Raw genomic sequence first — 20834 nt, 5'->3', positions numbered from 1 at the left:
CAAACTACACAAACATACCCACAGTAAAAGTCAAGATAAGTCGCGTGATTTGAAAATTAACAGAGTTCAGCTTTGAGATTTTTTGTACATTTTTGTGACTGATCTGTATATAACTTTATCAATTCGTTATGGAATGGCCTAATACTTCTTGGACACTTTACTGGTATTGCTGCGATGATATATGTCAAATTTCAGAACCACAGCTTCAGTACAACTTAAGTTATCAGACATTTTCTAAGTTATACATTTTCTATTTGTCCGGCCATTTTGTTTTTGGTATAAAAAAATTAAAAAGGCCCAAATCAATGGGCATCCACCTGAAATATGTTCAGTATGGGTCATATTATCTAGCTGACATGGATGCCTGCTCCTAACATTCCGTACCCCCTGAAGTGGAATTTGAACATTTTTCCACCAGTCTATGTAGGGTTGTGGTTTTTCGCTGCAAGACACCATTAGCCACGAGGTCATCTCGGAGCAGAAGGTGGGAGGAGTCGGCCCAGCGCCGGGAACAAGGCGTAGCCTTGCCAACACCTCCTCTAAGGGTGGGATCGGTGAGCCCTCGTGACCAATCAGGGCCGAGGCGAGCTCACCGATGGGCGTGTCCTAGAGGCCGGCGGCTTGATCGCCCGAGGCGTTATAAAAACCGCGCGCGAAAGCCTTTCAAAAGAGTCCTGAGAGTTGCGTCAGAGAAACGACAGAGCAGAGAGAGAGAACCCGTCACGCCAGACCCTCCACCAGCAGCTTTGACTCCACCAAGTAGCGTTGGCTCCACCAGGCAGCTTCGACCCGTTACCCTGCGGGAACCAGGATCGGTGGCATCAGTGGCCGTCGAGGTCCAGACCGACATCCCGTGCGGGATCAAGCCTGAACCATCTGCCCCAGCTGAACCTTCCTCTCTCCTTCCAGTCCTTCATTCCTGCCATTCCATCCTTCTGTGTACGTGAGTTTGTTCTGTGTGTCTTGTCCTGGGGTATAAGTTAAGCCTGTTTAGCTAAGTTAAATTGCACTGTGTCCTTGTGGTCCGTCCCTCTTTCTGCATTATTTTATTATCCTTCCTTCTTCCTTGGTTTCTTTCATTGTGTAAATAGTAGTAATAAATTGTATTTGTATTTCCAACCTTTTGGTCTTCTTCTTCCTCACATCCTTCGTCTTTGTCTTTTCCCAATTGAATACCTGTGGCACGATTTGGCCAACGTTTAGGATCGGGTTTAGTACTGTTAATGGCTCGAACTTCGGGTTGCTAAAACCGCTCGGCAACTAGTCCATCTAAAACCGGGGTTCGAGCGGTACTTGTCTCCCTGTTCTGCGGAGGGACGGATAAAGGTATTCGGGATAAACCCTGGACCCATAACCCTGATCCGTTCCATCCCGCGGGAGGGCGTTACAAGTACCAGGACCGGGGAGACGGCCAGCTTAACAGGACAAGGGGCTAATCACCCCCTTGCTAACGGGAGAGCCGTCCCCCGTATCCGTAACAATATATATATATTGTTACTGATCGCGGATTAAGATGTTAGTTACCGAGCGGTTTGGTATTGCCGCGACCGTTACAGGATCCCTGACTCACCCGATTCACCCAGAACTTTGGCCGTATCGCACCACAGCTGCTCAATGAGGGAAAAGACAAAAACGACGCAATGCAAGAGGAAAAGGAATAAAATGAGAAGACGTACAGACGAGTAATGGGGTTTATTATTTACACACACAAGCAAAAAGGAGCAATCAAGTTTTATTTACAACACATAAGACGCAGGTGACACAGTGCAAATTTTAGCTTACCTACAGACTTAATTAAATACCCAGGGACAGAACAAACAAAACAAACTCACGTATACAAGAAGGATGGAATGGAATGAATGTTGGACGGAGGAATGGGAAGGTTCAGCTGGGGCAGATGGTTCGGGCTTGATCCCGCACGGGACGTCGGCTGGACCTCGACGGCCACCGATGCCACCGCTATTTGGTCCCCGCGGGGTAACGGGTTGAAGCTGCCTGGTGGAGTCAACGCTGCCTCTCTGGCTCAGCTCAGGGCGCGTCTGCCGTCTCTGGCGCAACTGCTGGTAATGGCCCTTGGCACCTTCTCTCTCTTGGCCCTGGTGTCTCCTCACCATTGACAACTCAACGCAACCAACGCAACCACTGACCCCTCGACGCCACCACTTCTCACCACCGACTTCTTACCACCGCAACCAACGCAACCACTGACCCTCCTCTGGCAACCGACTCAGACCAACTCACTACTCACTTCCGTTTGTGCCTTTTATAGCGCCTCCAGCGATTCAGCCGCCGGCGTTTTGGACACGCCCATCGGGGTGCTCACCTCAGCCCTGGTTGGTCGCGCGACCCTCGGGCTCCGCCCTCGATGACGACGGGCGGGTACGCCCCTCCTCCTCTCTATGACGAGGTGGAGACACGCCTTTCTTCCCCGACTCGAGCCTCGTGGTCAATGGCGGTTATTGGAGGGGAGGTAATTGAGAATCGAGGGCTCAGCACTGACGAAAGGGGATGTGATAGGAAATGGAGGTTCTGGGGATGGGAACGAAAGGGGATCTATTCTCTTTCACTGGTGCAATGGAGTACTTCATTTAATGGGAGACACAGCCTTACCCTAGAACACAGAATAAGAGATAACTATCAACAGGGGTATTCTATTACTTGGCTGACGTGTATGCTTGTGGACTAATTATGGGATGCCCTTTCACCTTTACACAGCTCCGGAGGTAGGGGGGCGCAGAATAACCAATAATAATAATAGTACAGTACACAATCAAAAAAAATACAGTCCTCATCTCCGCAACAATATATATATATATATATATATATATATATATATATATATATATATATATATATATATATATATATATATATATACACCACGTGAAAAAGTAAGTACACCCCATGTAAAGTTTTGACTTTTTCAACATATTTCAACGTACAGCTATTTGATCTTCATTTCAACAATATTGAAAGATAAAGGTGATATAACATAACTAATATCATGAAACATTTACATTTTGTAGTCCATTGTATAATTTAAATAAACATAAATGCAAATTTCGCATGTGGAAAAAGTAAGTACACCCTTGGCTCTAATAGGTGGTATTGCCCCCTTTGGCAGAAACAACCTCAAGTAGGCCTTTCTTATAACTGTCTACCAGTCTCTGACATCGACTGGGAGAAATTTTTGCCCACTCCTCCATGCAGAATTCTTTCAGCTGTGCGATGTTTGAGGGGTTTCTTGCATGCACAGCTCGTTTCAAATCCCCCCACAACATCTCGATGGGATTTAGATCCGGGCTTTAACTTGGCCATTCCAGAACCCTCCATTTCTTTCTTTTCAGCCATTCCTTGATGGATTTACTGGTATGTTTAGGGTCATTGTCATGTTGCAAGGTCCACCCTCGGTTGAGCTTCAACTTTCCGACAGATGGCCTCACATTATCCTCAAGCACTCTCTGGTACAATGAAGAATTCATAGTGGATTCTATGATGGTGAGCTGCCCAGGCCCTGTGCAGCGAAGCTGCCCCAAATCATAATATTTCCACCACCATGCTTTACAGTTGGTATCAGGTTCTTGTGGTCAAATGCTGTCTTTGGTTTTCACCAAACATGTCTTCTGGTACTGTGGCCAAGTAGCTCTACCTTTGACTCATGTCCAGAGCACATTGTTCCAGAAGTGCTGGTCTTTGCCTAGGTTTTCATTGGCAAACTTTAGTCTTGCCCTGATATTCTTTCTGGACAGCAAAGGTTTCCTCCTGGCACACCTCCCATGTAGATCAAATTTGTGCAGCCTCTTTCTAATGGTAGACTCATGCACTTTAACATCAACAGTGGCAAGAGCTACCTGTAGGTCCCGTGATGACATTCTGGGGTTCTTAGAGACTTCTTTCAGCATCTTGCGGTCTGCTCTCGGGCTGAACTTGCTGGGGCGGCCTGGCCTGAACAAGTTGGCAGTTGTTTGGAATCTTCTCCAGTTGTAGATGATCTTCTGGACAGTCGAATGATTGATTTCAAATTGTTTGGTGATCTTTTTAAATCCCTTCCCAGACTCATAGGCATCTATAACCTTCTTTCTGAAGGCCTCAGAGAGCTCTTTTGATCTAGGCATGGTGACGCCGCACACTTCAACAACAAAGAGCAAACCAAATTAAATGTCTGAGATTTAAATAAGACAGGTTCCTCTGAGATCCTCTCTAACGATGTTCTCATCATTTGCACCTGAGGTGGGGCACCTGATTCTAATTTTAGGTGTTTGAAGTCGTGATAAATGTAGGGGTGTACTTACTTTTTCCACATGCGAAATTTGCATTCATGTTTTTAAAAATTATACAATGGACTACAAAATGTAAATGTTTCATGATATTTGTTATATTATATCACCTTTATCTGTCAATATTGTTGAAATGAAGATCAAATAGCTGTATGTTGAAATATGTTGAAAAAGTCAAAACTTCACATGGGATGTACTTACTTTTTCACGTGACTGTATGTACTGTATGTATATATTTATATATACTAGCAGAAGAACCCGGCGTTGCCGGGCAGGGGAGGGGAGGGGAACGGGGGGGCGGGGGAGTGGCGGGGAGGGCAACGGGGGGAGGGGAGGAGAGGGGGGAGGGGGAGGGAGGGGGAGGGGAGGCAGGGGACGGGAGGGGAGGTGGGGAAGGGAAACAGTCAGAAGTGGAAGCTCTTTTACGGAGAATTTGTATCTTAAAGGGGAGGGAAGAGGAAGGGTGAGGGGAGGGGGGAAGGGGAGGGGGGAAGGAGGGGGGAAGGAGGGGGGAAGGGTGGGGAGAGGGGAAAGGGGAGCAGTCAGAAGTGGAAGCTCTTTTACAGAGAATTTATATCTTAAAGGGGAGGGGAGGCAGAGGGGAGGGGGGAAGGAGGGGGGAAAGAGAGGGGAAGGGGAGGGGAGGGGGGAGACAGGAGCGGAAGGGGAGTGGCTCACGTTTCTGAGTAAATGTGGCTCACGTTTCTGAGTGAATGTGGCTCACGTTTCTGAGTGAATGTGGCTCACGTTTCTGAGTGAATGTGGCTCACGTTTCTGAGTTAAGTGTGATGCCGATCAGGAAGAAGAAGAAGCCATACAACCAAATTCGTACACTTCCGGAATTGTTTGATTTATTTGTATTCAAATGTCTGGAAATTGTTTTGTATTTATATATGCGAATGAGTACTTGTATATAACTGTCATTCATTTTAAAAGGCTTCGGCACGATCGAGCGATTATTATTTTATTTTTATTTTTTAAACTACAAAAAAACGAACTTTTTTTTCTTCAATTTTTTTGTTTTTATTTTTTTCTCTAAAACACTCCCAGGCACTCACTGATGAAGCTCTGATGAACCAAACCTGCTTGAAGGAGTGAGAATATTTCATAACCGGGGTCTAGGTGCTGCAGGGTTCGGCCAATCCCCAAAAAAATCTCATAAAATAAAACCTAAATGGAGAGCTCTGGTGGCTATAAATCTTATTATAACAGCAAAGCAGAAGAACGAAATAAATATTCACAATTTAGACTGAACTCAAACTAATAATGGTCGCTCAGTATTTCAAACCTGTATTCAGATATGAACTTCAAGACATATTTTGACAGAGAAATCAAGTATTTCCAGTCGACAATCAAAAACAATTTTACCAAAATAATATTGGCAGAATTTACGAAAGGTGGTTATCGTCCAGTTGCCAGGACATGAAACCCGGAAATTGTCAGTACTATAGGGTTTTTTAGTGGATTAGTAGTGGTTAAGGGGTATATATGACAGAACCACCTCTTGCCGCTGCAGCAAATTTGGGGAATTTCCGTTATTTGCATAAATCCAAGATGGCCACCACCGACCTTGGTTCAAATAGAAAATCAGCAATAACTTTTGATAAAATCAAGCTAGAAGTATGATTTTGGTACCTACACATAGGTTTTCACACATGGCGGGTGCAATGAAAGTGTCAAAAAAGTTTTTGATGTTGCTAGACAACCATAATCCAATATGGCCACTGTTTTGATGTGGCTAAATAGCTAATCGGCCATCTTTTGATATAATCATGCTAGAAGGTTGATTTTGGTATCTACCCATAGGTTTTCCCATATGGCAGAGGCAATGGAAGGCTCAAATTATGGTTTTCATGTTGCTAGGCCCTTGCTAGACAACTCAAATCCAAGATGGTCGCAATTGACACTTGGTAGGAATCAGATTTAGAAACACGAAAACAATATGACAACCAAAATGTTTATTACATTTTTTAACAATAACCTTGTTGGGTCCACGAACACATATTAATTACAATAAAATAATTCGGGGGGGGGGGGGGGGGATTGGCCTCTAAAGGTGGTTCTTCTTCTCCAGATGATTGCATCTATCCTTGAAGATTCCCCATGCACGTGGGCAAACTGCCCTTACTTGGTCTGCCTTGTTGAGTGAATTCCAGCGCTCCTAATGCATCCATACTCATCTTCCCATGTAAACTACCAATTATAAGCCATCCAATGCTTGCCTCAAGGCCTTAAACACACACTTAAAAGAGTTGAGGCATGCAGAGTCAGCTTGGACTTCAGCAGTTTAAAATAGGAGGGGGTTACTGGAAGAACAAGTGTATCCTCGATTAGGTACTGAGGGTTGCAGGACTGAGATAGCAGAGACATCAATATTGAAGAAGAGGGAGTAAAAAAAAAAAACCGACCTACCTGCTTCCGACATGAGAGCACCACACCTTGTACTTCAGTCTTTCTCGACAATCACAAGTGGAATAAGCCAACGATTTGTCCAATTACAATATAACTAAATGGAAGAATGAATCATTTGGTGTTTCTTTTTCAGTTTCGGAGTCAGGTGCATTGGGCACGTTCCTGTTTCGCCAATATTCAGCTGTCTTGTATAATGTGCTGCTTGGGTATGTGTTGTTGATGTTATTGTCCCAGTGGGTTCTGATTGAAAAGACTAGACGAGCGGCGCAGAGATAGCCGATCGAACTCACAGATCCAGAGATCCCTCCCATCCCAAGATTGGGTTACGTAGGTGTTATAGCAGTAGGTGTTGGGCTGTGCTCTGATTTCAAGCACCCATTTTTTTACGACCAACCAAGTTCTGGTACGTTTTATTGGAAGAAAAAAGAAGAAACGGTGAAGTTTAGAATGAAAAGGAGTCACCATTGAGGAGAGGAAGAATCCACATCCAACTGCCAGCATTTCACACGGACATGTAGAGCAGCGGCGCTTAACACCCACCTTACCACCACGTTTACTCCCGCTCTCTTCTACTAAAACCAAGAGCATATAGTGTGGAGTTGGTTTGGTGAAGTTTGGAGGCCGTTTCCCAGTGTTTGGAGTCTAATTTTCCTTAGGTAACCTTATGCCGACATGATGTTTGACATCAGGTGAGTTGATAGGACGTGTAAGGATTCTGAGAACATCCTGTTTATTTTGGAAGTGGCTATTTGATTTAAATAATTAAATTACTTTATTTGAATTTATTTATGTATTACATTGAGTTTAAGATGTTTATTCCATTTTTTTTACTCCATCACCTAAGTGGTCCCTTTGCTTATTAGGAGCGTAAACTCATTTTATACAGAATATTGCTTCCTTCATGACATAAGTGATCGTGGAATTCCTCATGCATTTTCAGCATGGGTCACCTGTGTAACATACAGTAATGTGTGCTTCACATGCAACAGGGTGGTGATGATGATTTTGGTGTTAACAAGATTCTCACCAGTGGTAAGTTCCTGAGTTTGATTGTTTGACTACTTTGGAAGATGTACTTGCAGTTTATAATGTGCTACATTGTCAGCTTTTCCTTGTTTCTCAATCTACGTGGTTTGCATTCCTCAATCAATGTCCTGTTGATTTCATTCATTGTAAAAATTGTAGTTTATTATTTCCGCCACCGAAGGTTGACAGAGGTTATGTTTTCACCACTTTGTTTGTCGGTTTGGAGGGTTTGGTTGGTCTTGTGCGTTATTCTGTCTGTTTGTCTGTCTGCTTGTCTGTCTGTCTATCTGTTTGTTTGTCTGTTTGTATATCAATCGCCTACAGGTCACAATTATAAACCGATATTTACAAAACTTCACCGAACGGTAGAGTTGGTCGTAAGGAAGAAGCCTATTGATTTTGAGATCAAAAGGTCAACATAGGCCAAAGATCAACAACTTAGGTGAAGTTTCTAAAATCCTCAATTTTCATCAGATTCACTTGAAATTTGAGCAGAATTTGCATATCAGATCACTTAACTCAACCACCAATTAGTTTGAGGTCTAAAGGTGGAAAAGTCAACCTAGGCCGAATTTCTAAAATCCTCAATTTTCATCCGATTGACTTGAAATTTGAACAGGATTTGCATATCAGATCACTTAACTCTTCTCTTATCTTCCATCTCTTATCATCCCCCATCCAAAACCTTGATCTCTTCTAACCCCCGTTAGTTCACCCCCAGATCCACTTTTTTTGAAATACCGACTTCTTTTTTGGAAGTTTTAGCAGTGTCCATGTGTTTTATACTTCCCCCCCCCCCCCCCTTCCCATGCCTCCTCCTCCCAAGCCCTCTCCCTCCCACAGATCTCCCGATGTCCCTGTTTTCTGCTGTTGTACTTGTTTGCTTTCCTCTCTCTCTCCCCATCTCGTCTCCTGCTCCCTTTATTGTATGTTTTGTGTGTCCGTTTTTTTTTTTTTTGTGATTGATGTTAGCTCTTACATGAGCCTCGATATTGTATACAAAAAACTCCCCCAAAAAACAACCACCAATTAGTTTGAGGTGAAAAAGTCAACCTAGGCCAAATTTCTAAAATCCTCAATTTTAATCTGATTGACTTTAAATTTGAAGAGGATTTGCATATCAGATCACTGAATTCAACCACCAATTATTTTTCTGGTCAACATAGGCCAAAGGTCATCAACTTATTTTAGGAATTTCGCAAGTATCGTGCTTTTCACGACATATTTCTTGTTTGTTTGTGAGCAAAATATCTCAAAAATTTGTGCACAGATTCGAATGAAATTTAGTGCATAGGTCGGATTTGTGAAAAGGATGAAATATTTAGACTTTGGTGAAGATCTGGATCTGGTGCTGAGAATTATTTAAGTGAACCTTCACCATTGAGAGATAGGGTAAAACGATATATAGCAGGATATTTCAAAAAAGTTGCGGACGATTTATGACAAAACAAGGTGGATGAGTTGGGTAAGAGACAAAACAAGCTGATTTGATTTTACTTCATCTCCGAATCCAGATCCAACCTATCAGTGGGATACAAAACGTAAACTGTTCAGCCTGGCAGAGGTATGTGCTCTCTGCCCGAGCGTCGTTCTTATTTCAAATAGGTTTTGTACATGAATGAGATCACATGCATGTGTACATATGTAAATGAAAAACATCAGCGGCCTAAATCAGGAATAGCACTGGTTCAACAATTGTAAATGATTCCCTGAAAACCAACACAAGGTTAGGCATGGAATGGAATGAGGCAAGATGAAACTTCGATTAAAGGTTGTTTGGTGAATCTCTGGTTTCGTGAATTTGGGCTATTTGGGGATTCTCACCATCTTTGGCAACTTCACCGAGAGCTTTACAAGAAACATGTACTCAGTTAAGCAGATAATATATTTTCACTTTCTTGAAGGGACCAGTGCAATGGAATGATTCCTCATCAAGGTCACGACGGTGTGGAACTGTCATTAATATGCTATTTTTATTTATTTAAAATTTTAATATAAATATATACAAGGTCACGAATAAGATTCCTCAAATTAATAATTTGTTTTATACTTTTTTATTTTATAAAATCAGATAAATTAAAATTTTATTAAAGCAGGTAAATTTATTTAAATAAAAAATGTAAAATTTGATTTATACAAATTTTTAATTTATCATAACATTAAAATTTTAATTTTAATGTAATGGAAATTTAAATAAAATGTATTTTTTAAAATTTTAATTTAAATAAAAAAAAATTAATTTATATAAAATATTTATAAAAAAAGTTATGTTTAAAATTTATTTAAAATAAAATTTAAAATTAAAAGACCTCCCAAAAAAATCTTCTAAATGTATTATACCTTGCCTGGCTTATGCCGATATCTTTGTTCATCTGGCATGAATACTGGAGTTCTCAAAAGATCTCTAGATTTTGTTTATGTGTGTAATGCCATCTGGATATGAAAATGCTTTCGCGTGCCAAGGTTGTATTCCCAGGCATTGCCTTTCCTGATTATTTTATCAAACCTAGGAATGATAGTTGTTGGAATGCAGAGCAATGTTGAACATCTGCAAGTGACATAAATGGCATTTGTTTCGGTAAAATAATGGCGATCAGAGTGGCTCCGGTCACTTAGCATCATCTTCGGAGGCAGATACTCATGGAAGGGTTGTGCCCTTTGGGATTTGAGATGTTTTTGTGATTCTGTCATTTAATTCAAACATTGTTGCATTTCTAAAGAAGTTGTACACATCACATTGCCAACTAAATCTTGTTGTCCAAGTAGAACGCATTATCTTTGAGATGACCTTTTTTTGTTACTAAAACACTTCCCTACACCCACTAAGGAAATGGGTCGGTGATCATTTAATATTACCTTCCACATAGTTACAAAGGCTTTTTATAGAGCAATTTTAAAAAATCCAACTGTTTTTTTTTTCAAAATTGTTGTTCACTGCTCCATTCCCCTTCCATCTCCAGACGCTGCAAGACGCGCACTGAAAGGGAGTACTCAGTTTTCACTCCGGTTTCTTTCTTTATTTTTTCTTGTTTTCTTGTTTGTTTGTCCGGTTAATATCTCAGCCAACCTTTAAGCTATAAATCTGAAATTTCGGCACAATAATGAGCTTTGGCAAAATGGTATTTTTTGGTTTTTTGATTAATCAATTAATTGATTGGTTACTTCATTATTATCAATTAATTAAGGACTTATTTATTTCCTTTCTCATCTGGGCATTATCTCAGGCATTTTTTTTTGTGAGGAAGCTGATATTTGGACATGACAATGACCAAGTGATTTGGCCGTAAAGGGTATTTTTGATTTATTGATGAATCAATTCATTATTTAATTATTCGATTAATGACAATTAATTTTTAAAGTTACAGATTCAGATGAAACGGTGGTGCTTTTGGTATTCTAGTAATCAATTGATAAATAATTTAATTATTTTACAATTCTTATTTATTTCTTTTCATTATTAATCATTTATTTATTTTCTTTCTCATCTGGGCAATATCTCTGGCACCTTTTTAGCTCGGAAGCTGATATTCGGAAACGACAGTGACCAAGTGATGTGGCTATGAAGGATATTTTTGATTTATTAATCAATTAATCAATTAATTATTTTAGATTACTGACTTATTTAATGAATTTTCAAAAGGTTACAGCTCTGGATGAAACACTGGTGGTTGAGGTATGCTATTAACTAAATGATTAAGAAATTATTTTATGATTATTATTTATTAATTTTAATTATGCAATTAATCAATCAATTATTATACACCTATCCCTCCCAATACCATCTCTATGTGCTGCATGGCGGTATCGTCGGGGGCCAGCCATGCCGCACGCTGGAGGATGTTATTTATTTATTTGGCATGGGGGCGGTGTACTTTTAATGTATCTGTACTTGTTCAATTTTGTTTGTCTAAAACACTCTCTGACATGTACCGATGAACCTCTGAAAGTTTGACGAAGATCCGTTCAGCCATCTTTGAGAAAATGGTGACAAAAATAACAAAACATAGTGGAACGGGGGAAAACATGATCAACGGGTTTGAGGGATACAACAGAGGGATCATTGGAGGATATATGCACCAGAAGAAGAATAAGATGATGGGGAGGAGGACACATTGGGTGAACAAACTGGATACAAGCTCCAACACAGCAAGAGGAGCTGGAAGGGGAACCCGGGGATGAAACATAAATTGAACAAAAATGAAAGAATGGTGCAGAAGAGGGAAGAAAACACAATAACCTGGAAAGGAAAGGGGAGGGTTAATGACGGTAGAAAAGATCATGAGTATGGATGGTGGATGATCAGAGGTGATGGTGAACACTGAACAGCTGTCTTAAAGCACTGGAGGGATGCATGGTTTGAACAGACTGAGGAAGTTGGGTCCACATGTGAGAGAAAAGGGAAAACAAATGAATGAAGGTGAACAATGAGCCTGGATGTTGCGAGGTTCACCACAAGTGGGTTACTGGCAGAATGTGCATGCCCTTTAGAAATATTGGTGGTGTGGGGAAGGGAAGGATTGACAGAGCAAGGAAAGGACAGAGGGTGCAAGACTAAAAGACTGGTGGTGAAAGAAAGATAGGTCAACAACCTGTCTGCGTCTCTGTGATGCAAGAGTAACAGTCCAGAGAGCCAGCTTCACCATTGGAGATTCCAAAGACTTTTTAACGACACCTTAGTTTCCACAGAATCAAGAAGTTCAAGGTGTGAGGCAGGGGGTACCAGCTAAAAGGGGAGAGCCGTACTCCATCGAGCAGAAGATGAAAGCCTTATAACTTGATAAAACTTCCGATTTAACAACTTGTGGGATTGTTGTTACTTGTTACTACACTCTGTTTTGTCAATGTGTTGCATAGCATATATAGCTTTTTTTTTTTAGTGTTAATGCAGATATAACCTACTATTGGTGGGATGGAGACCTGATGCAGGTTCTTGATGGGAAATTTGATTTTTCCTGCTTCTTCGTCCCTTGCAGTATTTTCCTCGTGTGAAATGCAACGTCGATATTTTTGGAAGGCATGGTCAGCTGGAAATTCAAATTTAGTCTCCCTAGTATAGTACGTATTCGCTATAAGTAGCACACTTAAATTTACAGCTTGAAGGACTACAAAGATTTTTTTAAATGATATAATGAGATCCATTTTTGTGACTAAATGTTTGCCGACCATGTCAAACAACTTAAAAGTCTTCTTGTCAGCAAAATGTTTCTTCGTAGGATTTCACTTGTTTTGTAGATACTTGTGTTCTTATGTTTTCTTTGCTCTCATCTCCTGAAAGGGGTTTGGGGAGCTAATAAATTTCAAAGAAAAAAAAAATCATTTCAAACTGAGGAGGAGGACAACAGGTAGCTAAAACGGCTAAATGCTAATAGTGAGAAAGGCAAAAAGACAGGATGAACTGGGAACGTTAAAAGCCAATAAATAGCTCCGAGGAAGAAATCTGATAAAAAGCAACAATCCAATATCATCAAAAGGTACAAAGATAATAACTAGAACGAGCAATCAAAGATTGCATACCCTCACCCAAACTTGTTCTGTGTGGTTTTATGGTACATATTTCATAGACGTACTCACATTCTAATTGCACCGTACATAATTTATTGACATATTCACATTCTAATTGCACTGAACATCATTTATTGACGTATTCACATTCTAATTGCACCGCACATAATTTATACACGTATTCACATTCTAATTGTACCGAACATCATTTATTGACATATTCACATTCTAATTGCACTGAACATCATTTATTGACGTATTCACATTCTAATTGCACCGCACATAATTTATACACGTATTCACATTCTAATTGTACCGAACATCATTTATTGACATATTCACATTCTAATTGCACTGAACATCATTTATTGACGTATTCACATTCTAATTGCACCGTACATAATTTATACACGTATTCACATTCTAATTGTACCAACATCATTTATTGACATATTCACATTCTAATTGCACCGAACATCATTTATTGACGTATTCACATTCTAATTGTACCATACAAAAGTTATAGACATATTCACATTCTAATTGCACCATACAAAATTTATAGACATACTCGCATTCTAATTGCACCGTACATAATTTATACACGTATTCACATTCTAATTGTACCAACATCATTTATTGACATATTCACATTCTAATTGCACCGAACATCATTTATTGACGTATTCACATTCTAATTGTACCATACAAAAGTTATAGACATATTCGCATTCTAATTGTACCATACATAATTTATAGACATATTCACATTCTAATTGTAACACATAATTATAGACATACTCACATTCTAATTGTACCGTAAAAAAATTATAGACATATTCACATTCTCATTGTACCGTACATAATTATAGACATACTCGCATTATAATTGTACCGTAAAAATTTTATAGACATATTCGCATTCTAATTGTAACACATAATTATAGACATACTCACATTCTAATTGTACCGTAAAAAAATTATAGACATATTCACATTCTCATTGTACCGTACATAATTATAGACATACTCGCATTATAATTGTACCGTAAAAATTTTATAGACATATTCGCATTCTAATTGTACCATACAAAAGTTATAGACATATTCGCATTCTAATTGTACCATACATAAGTTATAGACATATTCGCATTCTAATTGTACCGATCTTAAGCAAGCCACCTTAACTGTTAAGCCAACACCAGGCTTCAGGGGGGGGGGGGGGGGGGGGATTGGTAGACCCAATTGATGACCATTTAAAAAATCTTTCATATTGCACAAACAAGACACTAAACACAGGTGTCTTGTCATGATGTCTTCCTTTACTACGATGCAAGACTGTTTCTGTAGCACCAAGCAATGACCTACTCTATGTTGGGTCTTGAACAACTGATGACCAAGTTAAGGTCTGATTAACTTGTTTGTCTTTGCCTCTTACCATGATTTATTTCAAGTGAAAGCTTAAACATACCTTTGACCTCTGACTGAAGTCCTTTTTGTGTCCTTGTCTCAGTAGGTTTTGAGGATGATCCACAAGTTTTGTTATGCAAATTCTCATCTTTCCACTTTGACTTTGCATGTTTACTGAGATTCTTGAAAATCATGCAAACAGTTTTCATCTTCATGAAAAAGATCATCCAACTCCTTTTTTGCATTGCATCACTCCAGATTTCACTCTTTTTATATCAGGTAGTTTCGGAGTTTCAGAGTTCTTGGTTGATCAGGTAGTTTCGGAGTTTCGGAGTTCTTGGTTGATCAGGTAGTTTCGGAGCAAAAGCATGAATTTGATTTTGGTTATGATGTTGGCAACCCTAGCCAAACAATAACCCCACAGTAACAGCACTCGGTGCACCATTGCTTGGCCACCTAGACAGCCCATAAGCGGTACCGCTCAAATTCTTCATCTCCATGCCAAGTATGGAAATAAACAGTGCTGGAGAGAACCGTTGGATCACTGCATGCCATGAGGGGAGACACTGAACCATAACTTTACTGTAAACGGATAACATTATACTTTGACTGTTCGTGTTCCCATCTGCACCACTAACTAATGACCCCTAACTAATCCCATCATACCAAACCCCGATCAAAAGTTTCAGTACAAGCAGACAGACAAACAAAAATGTGTCATCTTTTTCTTGAGTTTTCAGTACATTTGCCATATTTTCATACGATGGCCATGAACATGGTTTTTTATTACCAACTTTGGAGCTCTGCTTGCTGATGTAATCCACCATTTATATCTTTTAAGTAGGAAATATAGAATGAAAGACGAAGGCAAAAACCACATGTTTAATGGACATAAGGGAATAGAGCCTGTGATTGATGCTATGAAGAGGAACAGGTTGAGATGGTTTGGTCATGTGTTGAGGAAGGATGAAAGTGACTGGTTGAGAAGAGTGATGGAAATGAATGTAGAAGGATGTCGAGGACGGGGAAGACCGAGAAAGACTTGGCTAAAGATGGTGGAAGAAGAAATGCGGGCAAGGGGGTTAACAAGGGGAGATGCAGAAAATAGGGCAAGATGGAGAAGATTGTCATGGGGACCGCAAGGCTAACCCCCGCTCTAGCAGGGAAAATGGCCTTGAAATGCCTGTTGTTGTAGTTGTTGTTGTTGTTGTTGTTGTTGTTGTAATGGACATAAAGGAATATGGTGAAACACAGGGTCAGGGGTAACCTTGTAAAGTGACCTGACCCGACTATTTGTGCAACATCCACTTGTGGATATATAGGATATGTCATCTGTAGGATTACTTAATGCCATCTTTTCCATGATGAGGGACAGTTCACTACCTCTGCCATCGAAGGTGGGCGGACGTTATGTTTTCACCCCCGTCTGTCTGTTTGTGAACAGGATATCTCGAAAAGTTATGGACGGATTCAGACGAACGTTGGTGGACATGTTGAGTGTGTATCAAGGATGAATTGATTCGATTTTGGTGAAAATTCGAATCCAGATACGAATCAGAGAGTTTAAAAAAATAATAATTAAAGTGATTCGTCACCATTGAGATAAGTGGCCAAAAATGATATATAACATGATATTTCAAAAACTTGTGGACGACTTATGACAAAACTTAGTGGACGAGTTGGTTAGGCGACAAGAACAAGCCGATTAGAATTTGGGTGAGGTCCGAATCCAGATCAGGCCTATCAGTGGCATACAAAACGTGAACTGGTCAGCCTGGCGGAGGTGTGCGCTCCACCGAGTGCCCTCTTTTTGGAATATTTGGAGGCATAGTTCTGACTCCATATTTGAAACAGGTTCCCTCTCGTCAGGACACGACTTGCAGGGAGGTAGCAAAGCAATAGACCAAACATTGCGTATGTGGCCTTTCTGGCAGTTGGGGTGAACCTTCCAAACCAGAAGCAATTTCTGGCATGTATGTTTGATAAGCACAGCGAGGGAAGGGAAGAGTTTTCCTGTATAAGATTGGCCAGTATTTAAACATGCAACTTGGGGACCGAAGGGAAGAGAACACAATAAATATAAGACAATGCTTGGGAATCAAAGTAAATCTTGTATAGAAATATATTTCAGATAATTATTTACTCCACTGTATTTATAAAGCTCTGTCCTACTCCAGTAAATTCACTTCCATACTCTAAGGTTTATTTTGTGAACTTCCATACACTAAGTGTTGTAAAACTTGTAAAATCAACATTATTGAGGATGGTGGTACATAAAGTATGTATATGCAGATATAATAAAGTAAAGGGAAAAGGGAAAGATTGGAGGGAGAGTTGTTTGTGTTAAGTTTGGAGGATTTATAAGAGGGCCCAGCTGAAAGGGTGAAACAGATGTGCTTCTCCCTGGCGTGGGAAAATTTACCAGCCGGAGTCTTCATCACTTCATGTCTCTCTACTCTGACGTGGTAATATTGGAAATACTGTGATAACGTCACGATTTCTAGGTTGTCTTTCATTCTTCTTGTGGCTTATCTTGCTCAGCAGCAAATTAACAATTGTTTGTCTGTACCTGAGATTGTGACATGAGTCGCCCTAGAACCAGATGCATGTCAAATTTACAGTACTCTTGGGCTTGGTGTAAAATTAGCTAAATAATAGAATACTAGCAGGGACCTGTGGAAATTCCACGTAATGTAAAATGTGACTTCAAGACCTCAACTCCCTCCCCCTACCCCAACCATGTCCTTAACCCTACTCCAACCCCAAGACTTCAATCCCCTCCTCATTCTGAGTCTTCAAACCCCCTTCCTAAACCACCACTCACAACTCTATCCCACCTCCACACCCCCACACCATAACTCTCTGTCCTCACACCCCTCCTTAATTCATAAAGTCCTCAATTCTCCTCCTAACCCCAAGTCCTCAACCCTCACCCAAAGCCTCAACCCTCTCCTCTCCCCTCCTCCCAATTCTCAGCCTCTCCACCCCCAACTCTCTGTCCTCACATCCCCCCCTTAATTCATCAAGTCCTCAATTCTCCTCCAAACCCCAAATTCTCAACCTCCCTCCCAACACCAAGTCCTCAACCCTCACCCCACCTCCCCCCTCCCAATTCTCAGCCTCTCCACCCCCAACTCTCTGTCCTCACCTCTCCATTTCTTCCCATTCTTAACAACGTTTTCGTTCATTAAGAACAATGTTTTTAAAGGAAATAACGATGGAGCAACGTTTAACTCGCAATCTCATGAAATTCCATCATCTCGCGATTCTTCAGTAAAGATAGTGGACATATGTATCTAAATGATAAAAAAAAACATATCAAGTTATTCATAATGGAAAATACAATATACAACTGGAATACGGCAGACAAAGACCTTTCTAATAAATGGTTTTATGGTTCCTGTTGGGAAAGAAAAGTTAATGGAAAAGTGGGAAAGTAGTTTAAGAGAAAATCGTAAGACAAACAGAATAAGCGTAATACTTATCCAGAAGAAGATAATTATAACATTATTAATTTATTATGGTCATCATTACGTTGAATAATGCCATTATTAATTTATTATGGTCATCATTACGTTGAATAAGTCATTATTAGGAGGAATAACCTTCAGGGATGCTTTACATATAGAGTAATTCTTGCAATGGATAAATATTCTCATTTTATGAATGTTATTTTTGTGACATTATTATTGGGTATGCGGGTGTCTTCTGATACCTCAGGGAGATGGACGCCCCTGCCCTGCATAACCCCAGGTCACCTGTGGGCAAGGTGTAGTACCTGTCAGCCCCCCTTACCAGGGTAACGGTCCGCAGCCATGCGGTTTAAATGTCAGATGGCTCTGAGCATCTGGTGGATGAGAGTCCATTTGACTCCAACAGCACGGGCGGAAGAGGGTGAATTCCCCAACGGCCAGCAGAGGGACGGAGAGGAGTGGCGACCCCTTCCCCTCCCTCCCCCCTCCCCCCTGCCCCATACAACACACTTACCCGTGCGTATCAGCCATAGAAAGGCAATGCCGTCATTGACCAGGGAGACTCGACATCAACATGAATGTCTCTTACCATGAAATATCTTACCATTAAATCTCTTACAATTAAATCTCTTACATTAAATCTCGTACCATTAAATGTCTTACCATTAAATGTCTTACCATTAAATTTCTTACCATTAAATCTCTTACCATTAAATCTCTTACCATTAAATCTCTTACCATTAAATATCTTACCATTAAATCTCTTACCATTAAATCACTTACCATTAAATCTCTTACCATTAAATCTCTTACCATTAAATCTCGTACCATTAAATGTCTTGCCATTAAATGTCTTACCATTAAATGTCTTACCATTAAATCTCTTACCATTAAATCTCTTACTGTAACATCTCTTACCATTAAACCTCTTACCATCAAATCTCTTACCGTTAAATTTCTTACCATTAAATCTCTTACCATTAAATCTCTTACCATTAAATCTCTTACCATTAAATGTCCTACGATTAAATCTCTTACCGTTAAATATCTTACCATGAAATATCTTACCATTAAATCTCTTACCATTAAATCTCTTACCATTAAATCTCTTCCCGTAACATCTCTTAGCGTAACATCTCTTACAATTAAATCTCTTACCATTAAATATCTTACCATTAAATCTCTGACATTAAATCTCTTACCATTAAATATCTTATCATTAAATCTCTTACATTAAATATCTTACCGTTAAATCTCTTACATTAAATATCTTACCATTAAATCTCTTACCTTAACATCTCTTACCATTAAATGTCTTACCATTAAATGTCTTACCATTAAATATCTTACCATTAAATCTCTTACATGAATTATATTACCATTAAATCTCTTACAATAAATATCTTACCATTAATTATCTTACCATTAAATATCTTACCATTAAATCTCTTACATTAAATATCTTACCGTTAAATCGCTTACATTAAATATCTTTCCATTAAATCTCTTACATTAATTATATTACCATTAAATCTCTTACAATAAATATCTTACCGTTAAATATCTTACCATTAAATATTGTCGTGTCCCTGGGGTTAACACCCCAAGAGGACGAATGACCGAAACGAGCTTTAACTCCGAGGCATATTTCAAACTTGGCGGGATTATCTTTTCGCATGCACGGGAAAGTTTGAAATCTTATCTGATCGGGAATACACAGGGTTATTCCGAACCCACAAAACAAAGAAACGAACTAGGACAAGAAAAGTTAAATTTAACAAATAATGAATTCATTAAAAGTAATTGTAACCCAAGTAAAATGAATGTGAGGTAAAAACGATTTCCTAATTTGAGACGTCTTTACTCAGACTCTTATACAAACAAGGAGGGAACGAAAGTAAAAGTTTTGGGAATCGGCAAGCACTCAGCATTGCATCCCCAAATGACTGGTAAGGCTTGCTGGCCATTCATCGCCTCCAACTCACCAAGCGGAAAGCGCACAAAATGGCATGGATATATTTAAAGTATATTAAGTACTCCACCTCACTGCCACATAATTCAAAAAACCTCACCACCACGTAATTCAAAACACCTCACCACCACGTAATTTAAAACACCGCACCACTACATAGTTAAAAACATCTCACCACCACGTAATTTAACACACCTCACCACCACGTAATTCAAAACACCTCACCACCTCATAATTCAAAACCTCACCACCACGTAATTCAAAACACCTCACCACCTCATAATTCAAAACACCTCACCACCTCATAATTCAAAACACCTCACCACCACATAATTAAAAACACCTCAACACCACGTAATTAAAAACACCTCACAGGCACGTAATACAAAACACGTCACCACCTCATAATTCAAAACACCTCACCACCATGTAATTCAAAACACCTCACCACGACGTTATTAAAAACACTTGAGCACCACGGAAACAAAAGTTTCAGGGAATAGTGGAGTGGCAACACAGACACTGCCCAGATATGTAAATATATAGATAGATGACTGTACCTGAGTTGCTGTTTTGTCATGGTTTACATCAATCAAAATACAAACAATTATATTGCACAAATGCATTTGTAATATACGTGATATTACATTTCCTAAACAATTGAAGTTGAATATTTAAGGTGATAAATGTTTTTTGTTTTTTTGTTTTTTTTAAACATTTTGTTTTCAAAAGTTTTCAAAAAATGAATACCCTTAGGACATA

At 39.7% G+C, this 20834-nt stretch overlaps 1 protein-coding gene and 1 long non-coding RNA gene across 15 annotated transcripts in view; one reads left to right on the top strand and one right to left on the bottom strand.

The window, feature by feature from the left end:
* LOC137435086 (uncharacterized) overlaps positions 1-20834 on the top strand; it is a 254059-nt gene that overhangs the window by 33600 nt on the left and 199625 nt on the right. For 5 of the 14 annotated variants that reach the window (XM_078784661.1, XM_078784660.1, XM_078784662.1 and 2 more), the window contains exons 1-2: positions 750-939; positions 7679-7721. The exons of 2 other annotated variants lie outside the window; for them this stretch is intronic. In XM_078784661.1, coding sequence (XP_078640787.1) covers positions 7686-7721 — 36 coding nt within the window. In that variant the 5' untranslated portion in view covers positions 750-939; positions 7679-7685. Of the gene's footprint in view, positions 1-749; positions 944-7629; positions 7722-20834 lie in introns of those variants that run through there. 7 more of the 14 variants (XM_068128527.2, XM_068128529.2, XM_078784656.1 and 4 more) reach the window with 6 other exon arrangements.
* Positions 6221-20834, bottom strand: part of LOC144893657 (uncharacterized) — a 28159-nt gene continuing 13545 nt past the window's right edge. Inside the window, exon 2 of the long non-coding RNA XR_013624592.1 lies at positions 6221-6258. This is a non-coding gene — a long non-coding RNA (uncharacterized LOC144893657). The remainder of the gene's footprint in view (positions 6259-20834) is intronic.

The sequence above is a fragment of the Myxine glutinosa genome, chromosome 9 (genome assembly GCF_964187855.1).
Source record: "Myxine glutinosa chromosome 9, kmMyxGlut1.1, whole genome shotgun sequence".
Taxonomy (NCBI): domain Eukaryota; kingdom Metazoa; phylum Chordata; class Myxini; order Myxiniformes; family Myxinidae; genus Myxine; species Myxine glutinosa.
Note: the sequence above shows the minus strand (reverse complement) of the source record. Positions and strands in the feature narration are given on the sequence as shown.